The sequence below is a fragment of the Fibroporia radiculosa genome (assembly GCF_000313525.1).
Source record: "Fibroporia radiculosa TFFH 294 genomic supercontigs, scaffold3719, whole genome shotgun sequence".
In the NCBI taxonomy this organism is placed as follows: Eukaryota; Fungi; Basidiomycota; class Agaricomycetes; order Polyporales; family Fibroporiaceae; genus Fibroporia; species Fibroporia radiculosa.
In genome coordinates, this window is record NW_012133390.1 from 22766 (window position 1) to 43580 (window position 20815).

A 20815-nucleotide genomic window follows, 5' to 3' on the forward strand; every position below is an offset into this window, starting at 1 on the left:
CCGAATTGGTCTCCTCGCGCTCTGCAGCACCCGCGCCTCCGGCGACGCGCCCACCAACCGAAGCCAACCTTACTCTACTGCGACTCTTGACCAGACTGCGAAGTGTGCACAATAGCAGTTATGTATATGAATGTACACAAGACGAGGCCCACACACGAGAAACATCAAACAGTAAATTAATGTCGACAAGCCTACAGTGGGTGGGGTAACAGCACATAACGTTCGGGAGTGGTCGTAGCGCATGATGGCAAAATTTAGAGGACATGTCCCCATTCTCACGAACAGCACCCAAAGCTCCGCGTGCTTTCAGAATCAATCCTGATGGGGTCCGGATAGTCGACGTATCTGTGAGAATACAGGGGTTCAGCTACTTCAATCAAGACGATACAGTAATCTCACAGCTGTTCCTCAGCCTCCTGCTGCAGAGCATTCTTCGCTACCGTCTGGAAGGCCTGCTCCACGTTGATAGCCTCCTTCGCTGATGTTTCAAAGTAAGGGATGTTGCCTTTCGACTGACACCAAGTCATAGCGCGCTTCTGGGTGACCTGCAACCAGACACACGCGAATCAAACTCGGTGCTCATGTAGCTCAAGATGAAGCGCACCTGTCGCTTGTTCTCCTCCATGTCAATCTTGTTTCCCAGCACAACAAATGGGAAGTTCTCCGGGTCATGTGGGCTAGCCTGGATGAGGAATTCATCGCGCCAGCTGTCGAGAGTCTCGAAGGATTTCGAGCTGTTGACGTCGTATACGAGTACGCAGCAGTCAGCGCCACGGTAGAACGCGACGCCAAGCGACTGGAATCGCTCCTGACCAGCGGTATCCCATAGCTGCGAATGTGTAAAGCTTGGCCGCAATCGTAATGGCAAAGATAGTGACTTGCCTGCATTGTCACCAGCCTGTCATCCACCATCACCTCCTTGGTCAAGCTACGGGCGTGGTTATTATTACTCCCAGGCGCTAATGCTGCACAGAATACGCACAAATCCGCCCCGATGGTTGCCTTGTACTGGTTGCTGAACCGCTTGTTTACATACTGGTTCATAAGTGAAGTCTTACCGACCCTGAAAATCGGGAGAGACGAGCACACAATTATTAGGGACAACTCCGAAACGGTCAAGTGTAGCTACGCAATACATACCCACTATCACCGAGGATGATAACCTGCGCGGACCTTGTCAGTTTTCTCGTGGGCAAACTAGAGCATAAAACCTCCCACCTTCAGGAGAACGCGTCCCATGGCACAGGCGGTTGGAGGTGGGGAGTGGAGGGAAACGTCGGAGTGGGTGCGAGATGGTAAGTAATAGGCAGCGTCGCTGCTCGGATGGTGGGCCTGGTGGGATCTGAGATCGACCGCTTTCAAGCTCCGTTTCAAACTGGCATTGCCCCATGCTCCCAGCTTTGCCAGGTTTGGTGTCGTACATTTGATTTCCGGCATCGTTGCCCTGCTAGCCACTCTCTCATCGCGGCGGCGTACTCGCAGAATCAATGGCTGAGCCTGCATGGCAAGAAACACTCCGGGTTCGCCTCGTCGAGCGTAATTCAAGAGAGTCGGCGTATGCGAACATCATCGAGCAATGTATGTGTCCGATTTTGACCTTGATACTGTGATCTCTGCGGCTCTTGGATGCATTGCAGCTGGTATTTGAACGCTGAAAAGATCGCAGATTGGCTCAACAGACCAAGTTATTGAAGGAGCGAAATGCTTCCCTCCTACGAGCAATGGGGACTGCACGGGTGAACCCCAGTAGTTCGACCGTCTTCGTTCCTGGATCTGGAGAAGAGTATGTGGATCTCTCTCTTCATGCGCCGAACAAGTTGCTAATGTTATCACTTAGGAATCCCGTACGCGCGGCATATATTACCTCACTGGAGTCACAGATATCTTCCTTACGGGATGAGCTCGCTACAGTATACAAGACCCAAGGCCAGAATGCACAGAGGTTATTGGCGATGAATGAGACGCTTCGTGAGAAGGAGGAATTATCGCGAGTGGACTCCGAAAACCTCAGAAAATCTCGCGATGAGATTGTGACGTTGCGAAAGAAGGTGGACCAGCACAACGAGCTAATGGCCGAAAAGGATCGCACCGCTCAGGTGCGCACACTTTTTTCCTCTAGTATCGTACGCAACGTATCATAATCAATGGTTCCTAGATCCTACATGATGAGATCAACACTCTGCAGCTAGAGCTCAGTCAGATTGAGGAGCGAAATTCGCAACTCGGTAAGGATAACGCGAAGCTTCTCCAGCGTTGGTTAGATGCAAAGCAGGCGGAGGTGAACAAAATGAACGAGGCGAATGAGTTCTACGAGGACATGCAGTCACGTCGACAAGAGGTGACGAATTCGACGCCAGATTCCGGTGCAAGCGCGGAGGAAAATGCGGAAGTGCAGTCGCTTTCAGAGTCGGGAAACGAGGAGGAGAAGGAGGAATCTGGGGCGGCGACGACGAAGGATGGGACGCCATCTCCACCGGAGACGGGCGTGAGTCAGACGCCGAATGGTTGATGGTTAATGAGTGAAGTGCTGTGTATGAGTTCAGTTCGGCCATCCGCTAACTATGGCCTAGCTATTTAACGCATTTGATACCAACAGCAGTCGCATTGTGCGTCTCGTGATACACCCATTGACTTGTACATATTTAGCCCTTCTTACAACTTGTTGGGATTTTGACTACGCGATCGCTCAGTAGTGCTTCTTCCTTACTTCGCTGGCTATCTCGAATAGGAAGGTGTAGTAGGTCGAGTCAGCCCAAGGTCAGCCACGCCTCCCCAAGACATAAGAGGCTGGCAAAGCATGCCCATCACCAACCTATTGCATGTATTTTGTCTGACTAGTCTCATCCATTATTTCGTTATTCCCAGCCTCTTCTCATTCATAGGTAACCCTTTCTTACCCTATTCAAGACCATAATGCGTGCTCCAACACTCACATGCGCCGTGCTCGTCGCCGCCACGCTTGTCCCATCGCTCGTCGCCGGGGTGCCTCTCTTCAATGCGCATCAAACCAACATCGTGGATTCGACCAGGCAGCCGACCACAGGAGGAAGTACGCCATCTCAATCACTTAATGTGCCAAGGAGTATTCCGGCCGAGCTCGAAAGACACGGCCAGTCAATAGCGTCCAGCGGTACGCAATATTCCCCTCTTTTCGTTGATGATACTAATACCATTCGTGGGTGCGTTCACAGTCAGATCTCGAAGTGAGCCAGTGCGAGGTGTCATACAGACATTGCCATCAACCTCGAGAAGGTATGTTTCCACGTAACTCAGGATTATGTCATCCTGAGGTATTCCCAACCCGACCTCCCAGACATGTCTCCGAAAGGGCACTCGACTCGGAATCGGCTGGTGGTAACGCGTATTCTGGTTCAACTGGTGATGTATCTGGAGGTTCCACCGCCGCCTTTATGAAGCAAGTTTCCTCTCCGCGCCCTCTTTCCCATTTTAACGGACTTGGTTCTCAGAAAAACATTCAGTCACTCGACATTGTACCGGCGCACAAGTGACGAGGACACGTCTGGCGGAAACGCCTACACTGGAAGCACGGGCGACGTCAGCGGCGGGTCGATCGAGAACGTGTCCGAAACCCCAGTCATGCCCACGATCATGAATATCAATTCAAACAATGGCGGTGCAGGCGGCTACTCTGAATCTGGCTGCGCGTCGGGCGGAAAGACGAATGACTCGGGAGCCGCGGGAAACGCATACTCCGGAAGCACCGGGAATGCGGAGGGGGGAAAAGTGTCTGGTGTTGGTGGGATGGTGAACTGGAATTCGAGTAAGTGACTTGTATGCCTCGGCGCTGGGGTTAAGTGAGCTGACCATCGATTTGTAGACAATGCCGGGAATGCAGGAGTTTCGAAGAGTGGTTGCGCAACCGGTGGGAATGTCGGGTATCCCAAGGCCTCATCGGAGAGGCAAGATATGCTATTGCGTCCTCCTATCATATAATGTAGCATCCCGCCCGATCGTCCTTCCTAGTTACATATGTATGTATATGAGTGTTTTCCGTCTGACAATGTAGTTATCGACGGGCCCGGTGCTGGTCGGCGAAGCCCTTGGATGATTTTGTGCGAAATTGATCGCAACGCACATGTACAAATTCACAGAATGCCAGACCCTGATGTTGCTCAAAGGCAGTACTACAAAAAACTACAGTAAATATGGACTTGGTCTACATCAATCTACGCAACATAAAACTATTAACACTCAACAACCATTTCTCACTCGCAATTTGTTGAGCGTCTTCCTCATCGATGACTCTTCTGTTCTCAATTACCTCCCGCCCCCGCTAGATCCAACTTCGCCTGAATGTGCCTCTCCTCCAGAGTACAAAAGAGTTCCCATGCCAGGAGTCTCTGCTCCTCGAAGGCTCTGACCCTGAGCACTAGGCATTTCTGTAGTGACATGGATATACATCGTTCGCTTCCGATAATATTGGCTGGATGCCTTACCCTTGCTAATGTGCCTGGTCGCAATACCTTTGGATAATTCATCCTCTCCGACTGTCCGGGGCAAAGGATGGTTATCAGTATATTCCTTTCTGCGCACCAACTTAGTTCCGGCACTGGTCCCAACAACGGTACTGTTCATTACTTCATAGAGCTCCTTTCGAGCTTCTTCCTGAGTGAGGGCAGTGCTGAGAGATCGTCGCACTGGAGTAGGGGACTGGGACTGAGACCAAATTTTGGGATAGTCTGGGTAGTGACCGTTGGCATGTTCCTCATGCACAGATTTAGGAAGGGTCTCACCAGGACTCCCGGAGTCAGACGGCTTTCCGAGGTCGACGGGGTCACCTTCCCCTGAACCGGCTGAACTGGTGCCACCTGCACCGTACTAGCATTTCAGTCAAGTCTATATTCGAAGGACTACTTTGAGGATATTACTTATTGCGTCGAGAATAGCTGATCGGAAGGCGGGAGATGCGTCGGGGGATATGGCGTTCTGGCCTATACTATCAGCGGAGCCGGCGTGTGCGTCACTGGAGCACGACACGCCCCCATCAGAGCTCCCGGAACTTTCTGAATCCCGCAATCAATATAGATTAGTTTGAAGACAGCATAGTCTTACCATGACTAATGTCCACATTCATATTATCAGCACCTGGGGAGTTTGAGTTTGGGGTTGTGCAACCTCCGCCATGATTCTGGCGGGAAGGTCTAGGCGGGGCCGGCCTTCCTGCTGGGCGCGCAACGACAGCTCTCTTCTCATGAGGAGCCTGAGGTAGAACTTGCGCGTGTTTGACAGCGCTGTCGACGAGTCCTGAGTGTCTGGGCGCACGATGTGAGACGGCACGTTGCGTCAGAGGGTCCGCTTGTGTGTGAGGTGCCGACAAAGTCGCATTGAGGTCAGGGGAGTTGGGCAGTGAATTGGTGGCGGAGACCGAGATTGCTGCTGCTGCAAAGACAGAAAACGCGACTATCGGGCTGCGCATGTTTCAAAAGACTGTGTGATAAAAGATGGGTATTTTATGAGCGAAAGTGGGTGTTCAACGTTCAACGTTCAACTTGAAGCTTGAAGGACGGGACAATTTTGGACAGTGGCTTACTGCACTCGCTCGATCAGGTAGCCCACCTTCCTGAAAAGGACTGCGGGCCTCGATTACACGACGCCTGCAAGTCAAAAGGATGGGTTAACTAAATAGATGATTGAAGCCATTGCGGCACGCAAGCACGCTGGCAGTCGCTCAATGCATATTGCTTGTGAGCTTTATGCTGTAATGTGAGCTTGTCCTCCCCATCGCCAATTGATGGGGGCGATGTTCAGACTTGGCAGGTGGCTTCCCCGAAAAGGAAGGTGTTCAGCGTCGATGACCGCGAAGGCGCGGCGGACAGTCAACCCAGGACTCATAAAGGGAGGGCAGCAGACAGGCTTGCATCCCCAGCCTCAAGTCTCGGATATTCGCACATTACTATCATCCTCCCACTCCCTTCTAGCAGTCATGCGTAGCCCCATCATCGCCTTCTCAATCGTCGCCGCGACCGTCGGCCCAACACTCGTTGCCGCCATGTCGAACTCCCCCGGGGGCAATACCCCCATGCGCGCTCGGGTGTCAGAAGTCAAGACTAATGATAACAGCCCGCTCCCTCTCGAGCGCCGGGGAGAAACTCCCTTTAACCTTAAGAAGGCGTCGCTGAAGAATTCAGACATCCTAGGCAGCCTCGAAGCGCCAAGAGGGTCGAACGCCAATCCCAGCACCGATTCCGATTCCCTGGGCGACGCCAACACTGTGACCGACATGGCTAACACCGCTGCCAAGAACGACGCAGAAACCTTTCAAGGCGCTCACGTCGCTCCTAGCGAACCCACCAATCCAAACCCCGAAGGCAGGGCAGGCAGTGTACTCGAAAGGCCCCAACCAGGTAGTGGCATGAACGGAATAAAGAATGCTAATGCCTGACCTTGTAAGTGCTCACCTTCAGCCCTCATATCTCATCGTTAGCTGACCTTCGTCAGAAATGACCAACTCGACGCATGGAGGAGACTCAGACACAGGGCAACCCATGGGACCTTGTCAGTGTTGTTGATCTGTTCAGCTAGAGCCGTCGCCTGTAATGGCCAGGTATGGCATAAATATACCAATGTTGCGATTGCATTGAGAAACAGAGTATCTGTCCCTGCAATAATGGTATCACATACGTCAGCGACTAATGCCGAAATGAAAAGCTGTGAGTATTGCTGAACGCGCAAAACAACACATGGAGGGCTTTATCAATAAAAAAACGCCAGAAACGATAAGAGAAAAGAGCCTAATCATCACATCGCAGAAGCAGCAGAATATGTAGCTATGAACGCACGCTGTGAGGGACAGAGTGAAGTGATATTTTGATACGAGGAACGACGGTGGATGACCTGCAAAATACGGTAAAACAACCACATGAGACATATTTGAGTCGAATGGCGCGATCTGAGACCAGGATTTACGCTACAATCATCGACTTGATACAAAATAGCTTAAGCAATTAAGCAGTGCCTTGGTGCTGATCTGCGGCACCTTGACCTGCGGGCTGCTGCCCATAGTAACCTGCGACGGCATGCGAACTTAAAACAATCTTAGGAGAACGCTGGAATGGACACGACTCACCTCCCCAGTAATTCTGGTAATAAGAACTCGGGTCGCCACCAGCCCACTGCCCCTGCCCTGCTTGACCCGCAGTAAGGTCCGGAGGGCCCGCAGCGGCACCCGCACCCATACCCATCCCTGCGGCTCCTGCAACAGGGCTGCCCATACCGGGAGCAGCAGCTCCCGGTGTGCCAGCTGCGCCGGCCTGATTGGGGAATGCATTGTACCCTCCAAACCCATACTGTCCGTACGTATTGGGCTGTGGCATGCCATACATAGGCTAAGGATGAGATTAAGTTATTGTATGCGCACAAAGGATGTAATCGATTGCACGTACCAGCTGCCCATAAGGCGCTGCTGCAGGTGTCGGGCTCATCGAACCCGTAGAAAGTGGTGCTGTTCCATCGGCGCGGTCTTTGCCCCAGCTGCACTTGATAGGTCGTCCATGCACCATCTGACCCTGGAGCTGCACAATTGCCATGGCAGCATGCTCGTGCGTATCCAACTTAACAAACGCAAACCCGCGGTCGGCCTGCATGCGGATCTCGGACAGATAACCGATGGACTGAAATAGCGGGATGAGGTCTGCTTGAGTACAGTAAGGAACGAGGTTGCCGACGTAAACGGTCGTATTGTACGCTGGTGTCTGCTGCACGACGGATTCGTAGGAGAGCGGGCCTCCCTGGAAGTTGATGGGTGCGGGCGCACCTCCCATTCCAGAGGGGCGCCCTGGCATGGTAGGGGACGGGCCACCTTGAGTCTTTTGGTTTGCCCAGTTCACACGAATGGCCCGCGAACCAAGCCATTCGCCGTTCATGGTAGCAATGGCTTGCTCGGCATCCGTCTTGTCACGGAACGCGAGGAAGCCGTAGCCGCGAGATTTGCCCGAGTTCATATCCCACATCACTCGAGCATCTGATAGGGTGCCGAAGGCACTGAAAGCTTTCCCAAGGACCTCGTCGTTGACTTCGGGGCTGAGGTCACCGACGAAGACGTGGTAGTGGTTGCTCGTGTCCTCCTTATTTTGCTGACCCTGGTACGCCCAATTGACGCGAATCTCGGTATCAAAGATCTTTCGTCCGTTCAGCGTCTGGAGCGCTGTCTCCGCGGCGCGCATGTCCATGTATTCAACGAAGCCGTAGTTGAGACCACCATGTTGGTAGTTACGATCAGGAATAATCTTGACGTGTTGCACGGGCCCGGCCACGGCGAAAATCTCGGTGAGCATGTACTCAGTAACCCTTGGGCTGAGATTGCCAACGTAAAGATGAGCCCGCCTCTGCAAAGCCGGATGTCGTTAGGCAGACAGTTTCATATCAACCGCACCGACAGAAGTACTCACGGGTGCCTCAGCCGCTGCCATTGCACTCATTGCGTTCATGATGACAGAGAGACAATGAAATCGTTAGAACCTAGGCGATATTAGATGAGGATTGAAACCGATGGCGGCTGATGAGACGATATTCACAACAGGAAAATGGACGACAGAGCGAACAGGAGCACGACAGAAGTCCAATATGAGACAGAGGAGACAAAGAGAGGACGAGAGGACGAGAGAGGAGAGAAAAATGGAGAAGAGAAAAACGGACGAGACGATATGACAGTCAGGAGACAACGCCGTTGAGTGAGTCGGGAAGACAAGACGCTGCGTTCCTCTGCGGCTTTTTCCTCGGCTATCTCCGATTACCATTTTATCAGATGGCCAACTGCGTCAAAAGGCAAGCCACACCGGACAGTGGATGGACCATAACTAGCATTGAACAGAGCAGACAGAACTATGGAGACTAAGACTACTTTTGCGCAGGCACGTTCAACAACACGTTGCCTCCCCCACTGGGGATGTACGTCACGTTCGGGTTGCCCGCGAGCGACTGCACAATCGCCTTGCTCGCCTCAATCTTCCGGAAGGTCACGAATGCTTCCCCAGCCTTATCTAGGGCTCGCGAAATCGTCGCAGCCGCCTCGGCCTCGCCTTCAGCCCGAATAACCGCTGCTTGACGTTCTTGCTCCGCCTAGAGGAAGATTTAGTCATGGAACTCTTGGGCGGCAAATAACCTTGCCTTCTCAACAATGAACTTCGCTCGCTCGGCATCTGTTCAATATGAACTCAAAAATTACAACCAGCAGACTGATGATCACTGACCTTGCTGAGCGATCTGCTTCGCCTCTACCGCCTATAACTCATGCTTAAAGCAACTCGGCAATAACATTGCAATGTCACGCACCTGTGTGAACTCCTACATAACAACTGCCATCAGTAATAGAATTCAGTAAAAACGGTAAGGCGCACTTTTCCAAACGTCAAATGTGTGATGGAGACATCCTCCAATTTGAGATTAAACTCTCCCGCACGTTGAAGAAGGTCTTCTCGAATTCGCGATGACACCTAGGTAATGAAGAATCAGCACCCCTCCATGAAGGGTATCTCTCGCAACTTGCCACTTCTCGTTGCGTAATTAGTTCAGCGGCATCAAACTGGGCCACAATACTCTTAAGGACTTCGTTACCAACAGATGGTAGAACTCTCTCGTCATAATCTAGACCAAGGCTTTGGTAAATTTTGGGTAAGTGCTCTACATCCGGTCGAGAGAGCACTCGAAGGGTAATGGTGACCATCTGTAGATCTTTTGACCCGGTTGTTGTCGAGATATTCTACAGGGTGATAGGGTGTCAATGTCTGTCCCCAACAACCAACGAGAATTTGGCTAACACGAGGTTTGATGCGACAGTCGTAGAGAATGGCACGTTGGAGCCAGGGAACAAGGAAATGTGTACCTTCAGGCTTGGCCTACAGATGTTCACCCAGCGTCAACGTAATACGCCCCCAACCGCCTGAAGTCAGCTCACTTTATCCATCACACCTGAGAATCGGTCGAACATGACAGCACGGTAGCCTCCCGGAACATCGTAAATGCTGGCTTGGGCAACAGCCGCAGCTATCGCCACGGGCACTAGATACGCATTGTCTGAGTACGCTTGCACTAGATGGGTGTGTGCAGTGCTGACCTACGAGCCGACTTGCGAGTGAAGGAAGGGCGGCCATAGCGATGGAAGAAGACGAAGCTGAAGAGGACGCGCTACCTACCGGCAGCACGTCATGACTTTCGATCACGCGTCTGGAACTGGAGCGCTTAGCGCTAATCGCACTACAAGCCTTCAGACTTCAAATTTTAGCGGAGCATTTCAGTAAATCCGTCTGTTCGACCCGTGGACGTGAAACAAATTCTATTTTATGTGATCAACAGATCACCTTTTCTATCTCCATCTCCTGGTCCCATGCGAGCTGAATGACTGCCAAATTGCATAGCTCTCTTCTTCCTGCCACTCGCTTCGACCAAGCCTACTTTTCTCGCTGCCAGTCTCAACAACATCTTCTCTCCAAGTCCAGATTCAAGCCTTGGGTCCATCTTCATATGCACAGGAAGCTGCGCTAGGAAAGCCACCACGGACAACGAGAGGAATGGGTGTCGAGTCTCTTTGCCGTGCGATGAGATAACACGGTCGTCCCTCCCTAGATTTCTCGTAGGAATGCGGTCAAGTTCTAGCTGAAGCTAGCGTAGCGAGTTGAAACTAATACAAAGACGGATAGGATAAAGCGACGTACCTCGTCCACAATCGCTTGCCACCCAGCGTTTTTATACGCTGTCCTAAATCGGCCATAACCACCGAGGAGCTCGTCTGATCCGAGCCCGTTTAAGAGAACTCTAGCGGGAGAAGCGTAAAGTTGTGGCTTCGAACTGGGGTCTGTCCGAATCTGGCCTGTACCTCGGGCAGCAAAGTATAATGCCACTGCAAGGCTCTGTATCATAATGAGTACACAATCCAAGTCGCTCAACACGATCACTGACTAGGTCCATGACAGTTCTACTTGGGAACATTAGTGCCTCTACGGTAGAGCGCGCGGCTTGCGATTCCTGCCATGACTTCATTAGTTATATGCTCACGGCATCTTCGAGGAGCTGACCTCGTAAGGCACGTTGACCTCAACCTTATTTCCACGCTGCTCAGTGTAATCAAGTTAAATCAGACAGCCATAATACCCACAAAATTCCAGACACGGTCAGGACACAATTTCCTGAGCTCTTCAACCTCTTGGAGTCCGGTCAACCTATCAGGTACATCGTAGGAGACATTGACCGTCGAATAATCTAAACGATCTCGCAATTTTTGCTTCTTCTCCCGCTTGGGCAGCCCCCCAATATTTCCTTCCACTTGGACCGCTATTTTACGGGGGTTTTCAAACGCAACATTGAGAAGGTCGATTGGTTCGGAGACATCAACATGGCTTTCAATAGGATGTGAGCGCCTGGATAGAAGCTAAGGCATGTAAACACAAACCGATCTGCAAGGAATGCCAGCATCGTAGAATCGATACCACCGCTGAATAATATAGCCACTCTAGCACCCTCACTGGCTCAAAAATCAAGAAAGCACAGGCAACTATATCATGCTTATCACTGACCTTACTGTAGGAATATTTCTCACGCGCAACATTACAGAACGATCTAGCTGAGAGATCAACTCGTCCACCGCGGAGGAGAGATGATCTGGAATGTGATCTAATCCGCTCACTTTCGGCGGATCACTGGGGAGTAAGCGATTGACCGTACTCAATCGCGCCTACGTGCGCATGAATGGATAGACAAGGGAGGAGATAATTTGAACCCCACAAAGTGTAATGACGAATTTGACCCCGCCCGTGAAATATTTTCTAGACAGTGGGGAAAGGCAGATGTCATCTGTCCAGAAGACAATTAGAAATTATGCTCAGACATAAGGTATAAGAGGTTGTCGTACATGAGCCGCATCACTCAATCTTCCGACGTCAACAAAATATAATGACTCAGTCGATATCTCTTCCAGGGCATAACCTGAGTGCGAGCCGACAGAGACGGATGACAACAGGAAGTACGGATTCGATTCATCTGGGGTGTGAATGAGTAGAGATCGACGTCCCAGTGGATCTCGTGCGAAGTAAAGCCTCCTGGTAGAATTCTGGATACAATTTATACGATGACAAGCTGTCACCACTGCTCATGCGCACCTCGTAGTATACAAATGCATACCTATTCAAGACGGTCAAAATATTTCCTAAATTGGACACTGAACATTGACCTACGGGCCTTCAATCTTGCCTAAACAATCTCTGATTTCTTCTGGTGTCCGTCGAATTTGAAGTTCAGAGAATAGTTTCACACCATCGTTCTCTGCTGGAGACACCTGATATACATCTGCACAGCTATCCATCTTTCCATGTTAAGCTACACTCACCGGTATTCCCTCGAATATCTACACAGATGAATAAGGGAATTTAAAGGAAGGAAGACTGGTAAATATACACACCTCGCCATTCCAACACAAGACGTTTCCTTGGGTATCGCAATGTGGTTGTGCGACATACATCTCCCCTCTCAAGTGTAACTCAGATGCGAAGAATGTCATGGTACATCCCCCTACAATCGTCTGCACGATGTTCTGTGCATCTGGTCCTGCAAATTTTCCCTGGTCGATCGGTGAACCATGGGAGCGGTGATACGGGCCACCAACCTCGCGCTGCATTCGCTTCCTGCAATTGCGAAGACAGAGTTGTAAATGCAGCATCGGTTTTCTCTGAGCCACCAGCCGGGCATGGTGTTGCTCGAATGGAGAACAGGATGCCGCACATGAATGTCTTCTGGTGACAAAGTTTGCCATATCGGGCCGGTAAGTGGAGCGTCGACCAAATCTCTGTTCTCTATTCGCAGGCTCGAAAACAAGTTCACGATCCCGACCAAATATCAGTCAAATTCTCCTCGATTTAGGATCTTCTACATAGCAGACACAATTTTGCATCGTACTTCCCATGCCGTGAACAGGCACACCGCATGGACATCGCCCGAAAATACAAAGTCTACAACAGCTATTAAAACATCTCTTTATCTTCTTCTGCCTATCACATCCTGAACGACGATGGAACTGACGCTTAAGCCGAGTATGTGCTGGCAGAGACGTTGCCGCCACGACCAGTCCAGTTGATGTCTGCATATAGAACATGAGATAATGGCCGCTAGCGAGATGTGAAAAAGGACACTTACGGATGTCCTCACCAGTCTTGAGCTTGGCGTTCTCTTTGCCAGGCATAACCCGGAAAGTGTGCGCACCGAAGTAATCACGCTGCCACGCCAAGTGCATGTCAGTGACATATACAACGATGGAATCGACACTCTGACGCTAACCTGAGCCTGCAAAATGTTGGCGGGGACAACCTCGCTCCTGTACCCATCGAAGAACGCCAGAGCCGTGCTAAAAGCAGGAGTAGGAATTCCCCAAAGAACAGCTTGAGCAATGATACGACGCCAGCCAGGCTGAGCCTTGTGCACAGCCTTGTTGAAGAAGTCATCGAACAGAAGCGACTCAAGATTGCCGCTCTTCTGATATGCGGACGTAATGTCACCAAGGAAGACACTCTTGATGATGCAACCACCACGCCACATCTGCGCAATACCTGCATAGTTCAAGTGCCAGTCTAACTAAAAGTATTGTATTCAGCTGAGGTTCAGTTAAATAGGAGAGGAGACCGGAACTCACCTCCTTCGCTGTCTCCCTCATGAGCATGAAGCCCTGAGCATATGAGATGATCTTCGAAGCATACAAGGCTTGCTCCAAGTCATCGATGAACTGCTTCTTGTCCCCCTTGAATTCCTCCTTTTGTGGGCCGCTAATGACTTTGCTTGCACGAACACGCTCTTCCTTGATAGAAGACAGGCAGCGTGCAAACACAGCCTCGCCGATGAGCGTGACTTGGAGACAAATTCAATGATTGAGCACTTGACAAATTTTGCGTATACATACCGGGCATGCCGGCATCGAGTGCCGCAATGGCGGTCCACTTGCCGGTGCCCTTTTGGCCAGCTTTGTCCAAAATTTTGCTAACCATCGGAGCGCCATCATCGTCCTTGAACTTGAGGATGTTTGCGGTGATATCGATGAGGAAGGAGTCTAAGACGCCCTTGTTCCATTTGAGGAAAATGTCCGCAATCTCATCCTCAGGCAGGCCGAGACCACGCTTAAGAATGTCGTATGCTTCAGCAATGAGCTGCATATCACCGTACTCGATACCTGAGACAAGTATGTCTCAGCGAGACATTATAAGATGGCATGAAAAGACTGACTGACCATTGTGAACCATCTTCACGTAGTGACCAGCACCGGTCTCACCGACCCAGTCACAGCACGGCTCGCCCTTGACCTGAGCAGCAGTAGCCTGGAAGATCTCTTTAATGTGTGGCCAGGCGGCAGGAGAGCCACCAGGCATGAGTGAGGGGCCGAAGCGGGCACCCTCTTCACCACCAGACACACCGGAGCCAACAAAAAGGAAGCCCTTGGCCTCGAGCTCCTTGGTACGGCGGATGGAATCAGGGTAGTGAGAGTTACCGCCATCAATAACGATGTCACCCTGGTCAAGGAACGGGAGGAGCTGGTTAATGAAGTCGTCGACAATGGGACCGGCCTTGACGAGAAGAATCATCTTTCGAGGTCGCTTAAGTTTTGCGACGAACTCCTGGACGGAGTGTGCGCCCAAAATCTTGGTTCCTGATTGCGTCGCTTATGAGATCACGTTAAGATGACGATAGGGATGATCACAAACCCTTGGCCTCATTGGCAAGGAAGTGGTCGACTTTGCTCGTTGTCCGGTTGTAAGCAACAACAGTGAAGCCCTTGTCGTTCATGTTCAAAATCAAATTTTGACCCTGCGTACAGACCTGTTAGCATTGCTCAGGGAGAGACGGTATGAGGACGCGTACCATGACCGCAAGACCAATAACACCGATGTCACCTCTGCGTGGACATCAGTGCAAGCTCTCACGCAGATGGATGTAATGCGTACTGAGCCTCAGACATGGTTGAGCGCGATGTATAGAAGAGGGGGAGGATAGTAGTGGTATGAGGGAAAGAAACGTCTCGGAGAGAGGTGATGTCGATGAGATATAGAACGTGAGCCTGACGTCTTTGTCACGCCGGGCCGATGGGAAACTTGTGATCGTGAGAGTAATCAGCGATAACTCGTTCAAATTGGATTCGCGCTTCACACCGCTGCCCCGAATTTCTCAGCTGCAGCGCCGTGCTGACATCCTCCGCCGGACTCCGGAGAATTGTCCTCGATGACTGAGAAAGCTGGACATGGTTTCCAGCTCTCAGCCATGCGCGCAAATTCACAGAGAAAGTCACAGTCACAAAGCGCCGAGGGAGCCTGCACGTGACACAGTTCGGTTTGAGGCCAGATTGACTCTGAGAAGTGGATGAGCCAGTGGCACTGAGGTCAGCCTCTTCGTGCGGGAATAGACATTCTCTACAGTCAGACTTGCTTCCATGCGATTGCCATGCTCTGTCTCCCTGGACCCATACGATACGACGAGATTCTCGATTGGCGGAATTCGCTTATTCGACGGTCCATGCGCATGGACATCACCCGGTGTTGCCCGTCCTGTCCTAAAACCCATGCTCAGGACCCTGGACATAAAGTAGAAGGCTTTTCAGCGCTGTTCCATGGCTCAGTAGATCTAAGGATCGTTGCATTGAACAGTGAGGTCGAGTTACTAGACCGTATGTCCGACGGCGAGGCCAAGGCGAGAGGCACCCGACTTTTATTGACCGACCCGGACCGGCCAATGCCGACCACTAGTCTCACCTCTGGCGCCTTGCTGCTAGAGTGACTCGAGCACATCCGCGACTACTTATTTCGTACGTGGAGGTTCAGCTCTCTGCAACCTGCACTCCGACTACCATCCACGATGTTCTCATCGGCTTCACTTCCTGCGCATCTTTTGGCGCGTTCCAGTCGTGTTTTTCCTCGTGTCATTCCTGCAAATGCGCGTGGACGCCTGGCGCGTTTCAACTCTACGCTCGCTGACATCGAGGTATGACTTCTCGAACGTCCCATATATCGAGAATCCTTGAAGGCAGGCTCACTTGCAGGCGTCAAAAGTGGAAGTGAGGGTGACAAGCAGTCCTAAAACACCTCCGGATACTGATGCCATTCCCTTCGGCCACTCATTCGTAAGACGCTTTTGCTTTGAATCAGGGTACTTTCAATATTTGAGTTTTGACTCTCTTTACGCACTGTGGAATAGACTGATCATATGCTCACTATCCCTTGGAATGCTGCCACCGGATGGGGTGCTCCTCAAATACAACCATGTGAGTCTCGTGCGGATCTATCGTTGCATCTTGTACTGAATGATCTGCGCTTCTTCATAGACGGGCCATTTACAATGATGCCCAGCTCGTCTGTATTCCACTATGCAACGTGTTTATTCGAAGGGCTCAAGGCGTACCGGAATGACCTCGGCAAGGTCACGCTTTTCAGGCCAGATATGAATATGAAGCGTATGAACATAAGCGCTCAGCGAGCAGCATTACCAGTACGCTATTTGCTTCGTATCGTGCATGGTTGATTGTGACGTACGCCTGGTTCACAATAGAATTTCGACGGGGATGCTGTGATTGAACTCATCAAGCAACTCGTTCGGTTAGACAAACACTGGATTCCAAATAGACCTGGATACAGTTTGTATATTCGACCTACGTTAAGTGAGTGCCTGGCTATTCAGGGCTCTGAGCATGCGCTAAATGGTTTCCGCTGGCCGAAGTCGGCTCACAGCCAGCCATTGGTATTCATCCTTCTACGGAGGCACTGCTGTTCGTAATATGCACTCCTGCGGGTCCGTATTTCCCGCAAGGCTTCAAACCTGTTGCTCTGTATGGCACCACAGAATACACGCGAGCGTCACCAGGAGGCAAGTCGGGCCCTTCTTTCTGTTAAGTATTCCACCAACGTCACTCGATCCAGGCACTGGCGCCTACAAACTGGGAGCGAACTACGTATCTGGTCTTGCTGCGCAAAGTAAAGCTTATAAAGAAGGTTACGTGCAGAATCTTTGGTTGCATGGACCTGAGCACTATGTCACGGAGGTAGATTTACGCTCATGTTCTGAGCTGCACGTCGTCGCTGACATCCATGGCAATAGGTAGGCACTATGAACGCGTTTGCTACTCTCAAACGTCCGGATGGGGGTATGTTGAAACTATTTTTCCAATTTGTCGATGCGAGATTATTGAACAATGACATCCTCAGCGCTCGAGCTTGTCACTCCTCCATTAGACGGGATGATCCTGGCAGGTATCACGCGTGATTCTGTGTTGAGTCTTGCAAGAGATCATGCGTCGGGTAAATCGAAAATGGATGGCCTTCCGGAGCGACTGATCGTCACGGAACGATCCTTTACGATGAGCGAAGTCAAGCAGGCGGCACAGGAGGGCAATCTCGTCGAGTTTTTCGGTACAGGTAATAAAAAGGCCGTTTGTATGGACATTCCGCCGATGTTAACTGCTTACTTAATTAGGCACTGCTGCTACTATCAGTTCTGTGGACCGGATCGGATACTTGGGCGAGGACGTCCACATTCCTACGGGGCCTGACGGCATGGGACCGGTGGCCCGCGCGGTCTTCCAGCACTTGGCGGGTATCCAGAGGGGAGTGGTTTCCCATCCATGGAGTGTGGTTGTTTCCGAGTAGACGGCAGCTTGGGAATGCCGAGAAGAATTGTATATATTTTGCTTACGCCTAGAGCGGGTACAGAGTTAATACGAGGCGCGTGAGAGGCGCCGGCCTAGTGACATCATGTCCGAGCCGTGGTCGACCTCGCTGTTGCCTCCGAGCTGTTGCGAGAGGAAGAAGGCATGGCTCTCCAACGCTGTGGTCTCCCAGCCTTCTTCAGTGCCTGTCATCGTGGATTCGGACGACGCGTCTATGCGCGGGCCTACGCGGCCGTCGGGTCCACCACATACGTTGGCCAGCCACCCCCGCCTCCATCCCCATCGTCTTCTCTCCCGACTGCACCTCCTACGGCCCCCAATTTTCCTTCTGTTTTCGATGCTCGCATTCTATCAGAGCTCCGCCATCGCGCCCAACCACCTCCTGGTAGCACCTCCTCCGTCCAAATACAGCTTCCACAGCTGATTGACCAGTACCTGGACCGGAGCGGGCTTGTTCTCGACAGCGCTCTGTCGTATGAATCGCGCCCTGCATCAGAGAGGCAAGTGCTGTTCGATGAAAACGGAGACGATGCCATCGCCATGATTGTGCACGCCGCCCAACAGGCGGGTGTGGGGCACAAAGTTACACATGCCTCTGGCTTTGCCCTTAACGTGCCCGGCTTAGAGGGGCAATCGGTCTTCGTCACTTGCGCGCATACGTTGGAAGAGGTATGTCTCGCGGACTCCCCAATTTGTAGCTACTGGATCTAACTCGTCTTTCAGATTAGACACAGCCGTCTTCTGCGTTCGCATGCAGAACACCCTAGCCTCTCAGGCTCGTTCATCGTCACAGGCAGCTCTTCGCCGACGTTCAGCCCCGTGTCGTCCGTCCTTTCCTCCCTTTATCGATCAGATTTACTCCTGCTCTCCACCTCCACCCCGGTCCCTCTCATCCGCACACTTCCCGTCTCGCCGTATCCCGCACAGCCCGGGACACCTATCCGCGTACACTTTGTGGCCGAGAAGCCTCAAATTTGCGGGGCTGACGCAGAAGGGTGGCGACCCTGGATCGATGGGACCTGGAGTAAATGGGTGAGAGGGACGCTTGTGGGGTACCGTGATTTAGCTGGGCGAGAGGCCAAGGTGAGCAGGTTGCCTATTGACCATCTCTGATCTATAACGCCCTGCTTGCAGCCCGGAACCTATGATGCGCTTTCCCATTTAATTTTCGACCCTCCGCCGACTCCGGGTTCGAGTGGCGGGCCTATCATTGACGAGCAAAGCGGTGCTGTCGTCGGTGTAATGCTAGGTACACAAATGCAGAACAGGGTAGAAGGGGTGCGTGGATGGGGGGTGCCGTCTGAGCTGATTTTTGAGGTGTGTGTATCGAATGTATCGCCCAATCAACCCGACTCACATTAGCGCAGATGTTCAGCTTACCTGGGTTGAAGCTCACGAACAAGACATGACACATGAGTTTCCGAATTTCAATTTTGATAGTACAGTTACTATTCCGCGTACAGTAATATGTGAGATTTGTATTTCTCTTGTAGAGTTTCAGCACGTGTGCGTTCGTATTCTATGACTGTGAAATTTGTAGACCTCCCTCCGTTTCCTTCAACGGTGTCTCTTCGATCTTGGTATCGTCGCGATATTACGCACTGATATTTTCATGGGGTCTTCCTAATTTCATCTGCGATTCCGTCCGCTACCTCCTGACTTCGACTTTTGTTCTCAGCCATCCGACGAGCCCCAGGGCTCGGAATATTTCCACGCTGGATCCTGGCATTCGCCAGTGAGGTGCTTTACACATCGAACATTTCGAATTGATGTTGTCCTTCCCACAGTATCGGCGGAAATCGTCTTGACTACCTGCAATCTTTATTAAACATTCAAGCACCACTGCATGGCCTCATTGCAGTGTTTGTTGATTCGCGGTTTTGGTCCCGATCGCATTGCGTCGTATGCTATACCAAGCCCATCGAACACCATTGCGTACTTGCTGAGAATCTTGGTGTAATCGGCCGGCCGCTCCAGCATAACGACTGCCCCTTCCTCCGCATTGCTGCTCGAAGACGTACCGATGGCACGATGTAACCATTCTATGAGATCGCCAAGCCCAGATAGACTGCACTTAGAGGATGAAGACTCCGGAGTGGCGCAGCGGATGCCAAGTGATCATGATGCAGGTTTCGCGAGGTAAGACCATCTTCTTCATAATGCCAAAATCCCACGGGTGGCACACCGTCTCGTACCTCCAGCCTGTGCGGACGCGGAGACAGCTGTCGAAGGGAGGTGGCAGAACACCAACTGTAGAACATATGTGAAAAGGAACCCGGTGTCAACGTCCTTGCAGCGCCAGAAAATGACTTTGAGCCGGCGCTGCGTTAACCGGGTGCCGTCAGAGTCATGATTCCGCTGGGGTGAGTGAACGCCGAGCGTGACGCGCTCGAAGTCATTTGGGTCATCACGAAGGATACAGGCGCTCTGATTCTGATAGGGTCCTACACGATACCACTCGGGAGGAAGATAGGCCCGCGAGACAGCCTGAAAACGGGACGAAACTCTGACGACTTGGACAAGCAGCTGGAAAGTTATATTCTGCACGTGCATGACTGTCGACGGGTATGACGGCTACGTCGTGCAAGTCGAGGACAAAGTTATCTGGAAAGAGTGAGGTGGGCTCCATCGTCGTCGGTAGTAGCTCACAGACGTAAGACGAGTGAGAGCAAGGGGCCACTGAGTGCACGTTGCTTATATTTATGCACGGTTCTCGACCATAATGCCTTACAACCAGCCAAGGTGGCTCTTCAGCATTCTTCCCTTTCCTTTAAGCCTTTTACAAAAACTTGAAACCCCAACATGCGCTTGCACAGCTCAGGCGGTATCCGATGCCTCCACCTTGGATTTCGACTTGCGCACATGTACATGATCGTAGTTTACATGTTGGCTGCTGCCTGTATTGGCCTGAAGTCATCAAATGGCCCTAATGATGACGCTGAATGTGGACCCTTGTACATGTCAAGTTCAGTGTCATTGCTTATTACAGCAAGATCGGAAGAAGGAACAAGTGAACATAGTACTACATCTAACGTTAACAATCCTAACACAGATACAACAGATACTAAACAACGGTAATAATACAGAAGCATCTTTGAAACCCGTCTGATATTAAGCAAGCCCATCCGGATCGTACAGCATGATCACTTCCTTCACCTTCTCCGACCGTGGTCT

General features: G+C 51.5%; 10 protein-coding genes across 10 annotated transcripts; 5 read left to right on the forward strand and 5 right to left on the reverse strand.

Annotated features, from left to right (window-relative positions):
- Positions 1-275: 275 nt before the first annotated feature.
- Positions 276-1437, reverse strand: FIBRA_04906 (uncharacterized protein; the record flags this gene model as incomplete). Its single annotated transcript, XM_012326688.1, has 7 exons — positions 276-345; positions 400-545; positions 605-829; positions 895-928; positions 983-1063; positions 1141-1163; positions 1219-1437. 7 exons carry the CDS (start codon positions 1435-1437, stop codon positions 276-278), a joined length of 798 nt encoding a protein of 265 aa, XP_012182078.1.
- A 284-nt stretch (positions 1438-1721) lies between these two features.
- FIBRA_04907 (uncharacterized protein) lies at positions 1722-2509 on the forward strand (the record flags this gene model as incomplete). Its single annotated transcript, XM_012326689.1, has 3 exons — positions 1722-1783; positions 1838-2096; positions 2156-2509. 3 exons carry the CDS (start codon positions 1722-1724, stop codon positions 2507-2509), a joined length of 675 nt encoding a protein of 224 aa, XP_012182079.1.
- A 404-nt stretch (positions 2510-2913) lies between these two features.
- FIBRA_04908 (uncharacterized protein) lies at positions 2914-3954 on the forward strand (the record flags this gene model as incomplete). Its single annotated transcript, XM_012326690.1, has 4 exons — positions 2914-3130; positions 3192-3252; positions 3468-3781; positions 3839-3954. The coding sequence occupies 4 exons, from the start codon at positions 2914-2916 to the stop codon at positions 3952-3954; spliced, it is 708 nt and encodes a 235-aa protein (XP_012182080.1).
- Positions 3955-4278: 324 nt separating this feature from the next.
- Positions 4279-5437, reverse strand: FIBRA_04909 (uncharacterized protein; the record flags this gene model as incomplete). The annotated part of the gene is made up of 3 exons (XM_012326691.1): positions 4279-4829; positions 4890-5024; positions 5074-5437. 3 exons carry the CDS (start codon positions 5435-5437, stop codon positions 4279-4281), a joined length of 1050 nt encoding a protein of 349 aa, XP_012182081.1.
- Positions 5438-5812: 375 nt separating this feature from the next.
- Positions 5813-6403, forward strand: FIBRA_04910 (uncharacterized protein; the record flags this gene model as incomplete). Its single annotated transcript, XM_012326692.1, has 1 exon — positions 5813-6403. The coding sequence occupies one exon, from the start codon at positions 5813-5815 to the stop codon at positions 6401-6403; it is 591 nt and encodes a 196-aa protein (XP_012182082.1).
- A 562-nt stretch (positions 6404-6965) lies between these two features.
- Positions 6966-8447, reverse strand: FIBRA_04911 (uncharacterized protein; the record flags this gene model as incomplete). Its single annotated transcript, XM_012326693.1, has 4 exons — positions 6966-7027; positions 7088-7346; positions 7404-8345; positions 8409-8447. 4 exons carry the CDS (start codon positions 8445-8447, stop codon positions 6966-6968), a joined length of 1302 nt encoding a protein of 433 aa, XP_012182083.1.
- A 409-nt stretch (positions 8448-8856) lies between these two features.
- On the reverse strand, positions 8857-12696 carry FIBRA_04912 (uncharacterized protein; the record flags this gene model as incomplete). The annotated part of the gene is made up of 23 exons (XM_012326694.1): positions 8857-9078; positions 9136-9158; positions 9210-9240; positions 9292-9303; positions 9357-9452; positions 9509-9718; positions 9777-9854; positions 9914-10017; positions 10073-10147; positions 10317-10617; positions 10671-10865; positions 10915-10980; positions 11031-11066; positions 11111-11351; positions 11405-11476; positions 11529-11686; positions 11737-11805; positions 11864-12061; positions 12111-12132; positions 12186-12286; positions 12338-12355; positions 12410-12632; positions 12686-12696. The coding sequence occupies 23 exons, from the start codon at positions 12694-12696 to the stop codon at positions 8857-8859; spliced, it is 2562 nt and encodes an 853-aa protein (XP_012182084.1).
- Positions 12697-13028: 332 nt separating this feature from the next.
- FIBRA_04913 (uncharacterized protein) lies at positions 13029-14947 on the reverse strand (the record flags this gene model as incomplete). Its single annotated transcript, XM_012326695.1, has 9 exons — positions 13029-13084; positions 13141-13219; positions 13282-13575; positions 13634-13845; positions 13898-14164; positions 14222-14638; positions 14694-14796; positions 14851-14884; positions 14934-14947. The coding sequence occupies 9 exons, from the start codon at positions 14945-14947 to the stop codon at positions 13029-13031; spliced, it is 1476 nt and encodes a 491-aa protein (XP_012182085.1).
- Positions 14948-15837: 890 nt separating this feature from the next.
- Positions 15838-17621, forward strand: FIBRA_04914 (uncharacterized protein; the record flags this gene model as incomplete). Its single annotated transcript, XM_012326696.1, has 10 exons — positions 15838-15963; positions 16022-16102; positions 16177-16243; positions 16304-16467; positions 16528-16636; positions 16696-16804; positions 16870-17017; positions 17074-17119; positions 17181-17390; positions 17449-17621. 10 exons carry the CDS (start codon positions 15838-15840, stop codon positions 17619-17621), a joined length of 1233 nt encoding a protein of 410 aa, XP_012182086.1.
- A 164-nt stretch (positions 17622-17785) lies between these two features.
- Positions 17786-19050, forward strand: FIBRA_04915 (uncharacterized protein; the record flags this gene model as incomplete). The annotated part of the gene is made up of 4 exons (XM_012326697.1): positions 17786-18310; positions 18365-18724; positions 18776-18958; positions 19009-19050. 4 exons carry the CDS (start codon positions 17786-17788, stop codon positions 19048-19050), a joined length of 1110 nt encoding a protein of 369 aa, XP_012182087.1.
- Positions 19051-20815: the final 1765 nt, after the last annotated feature.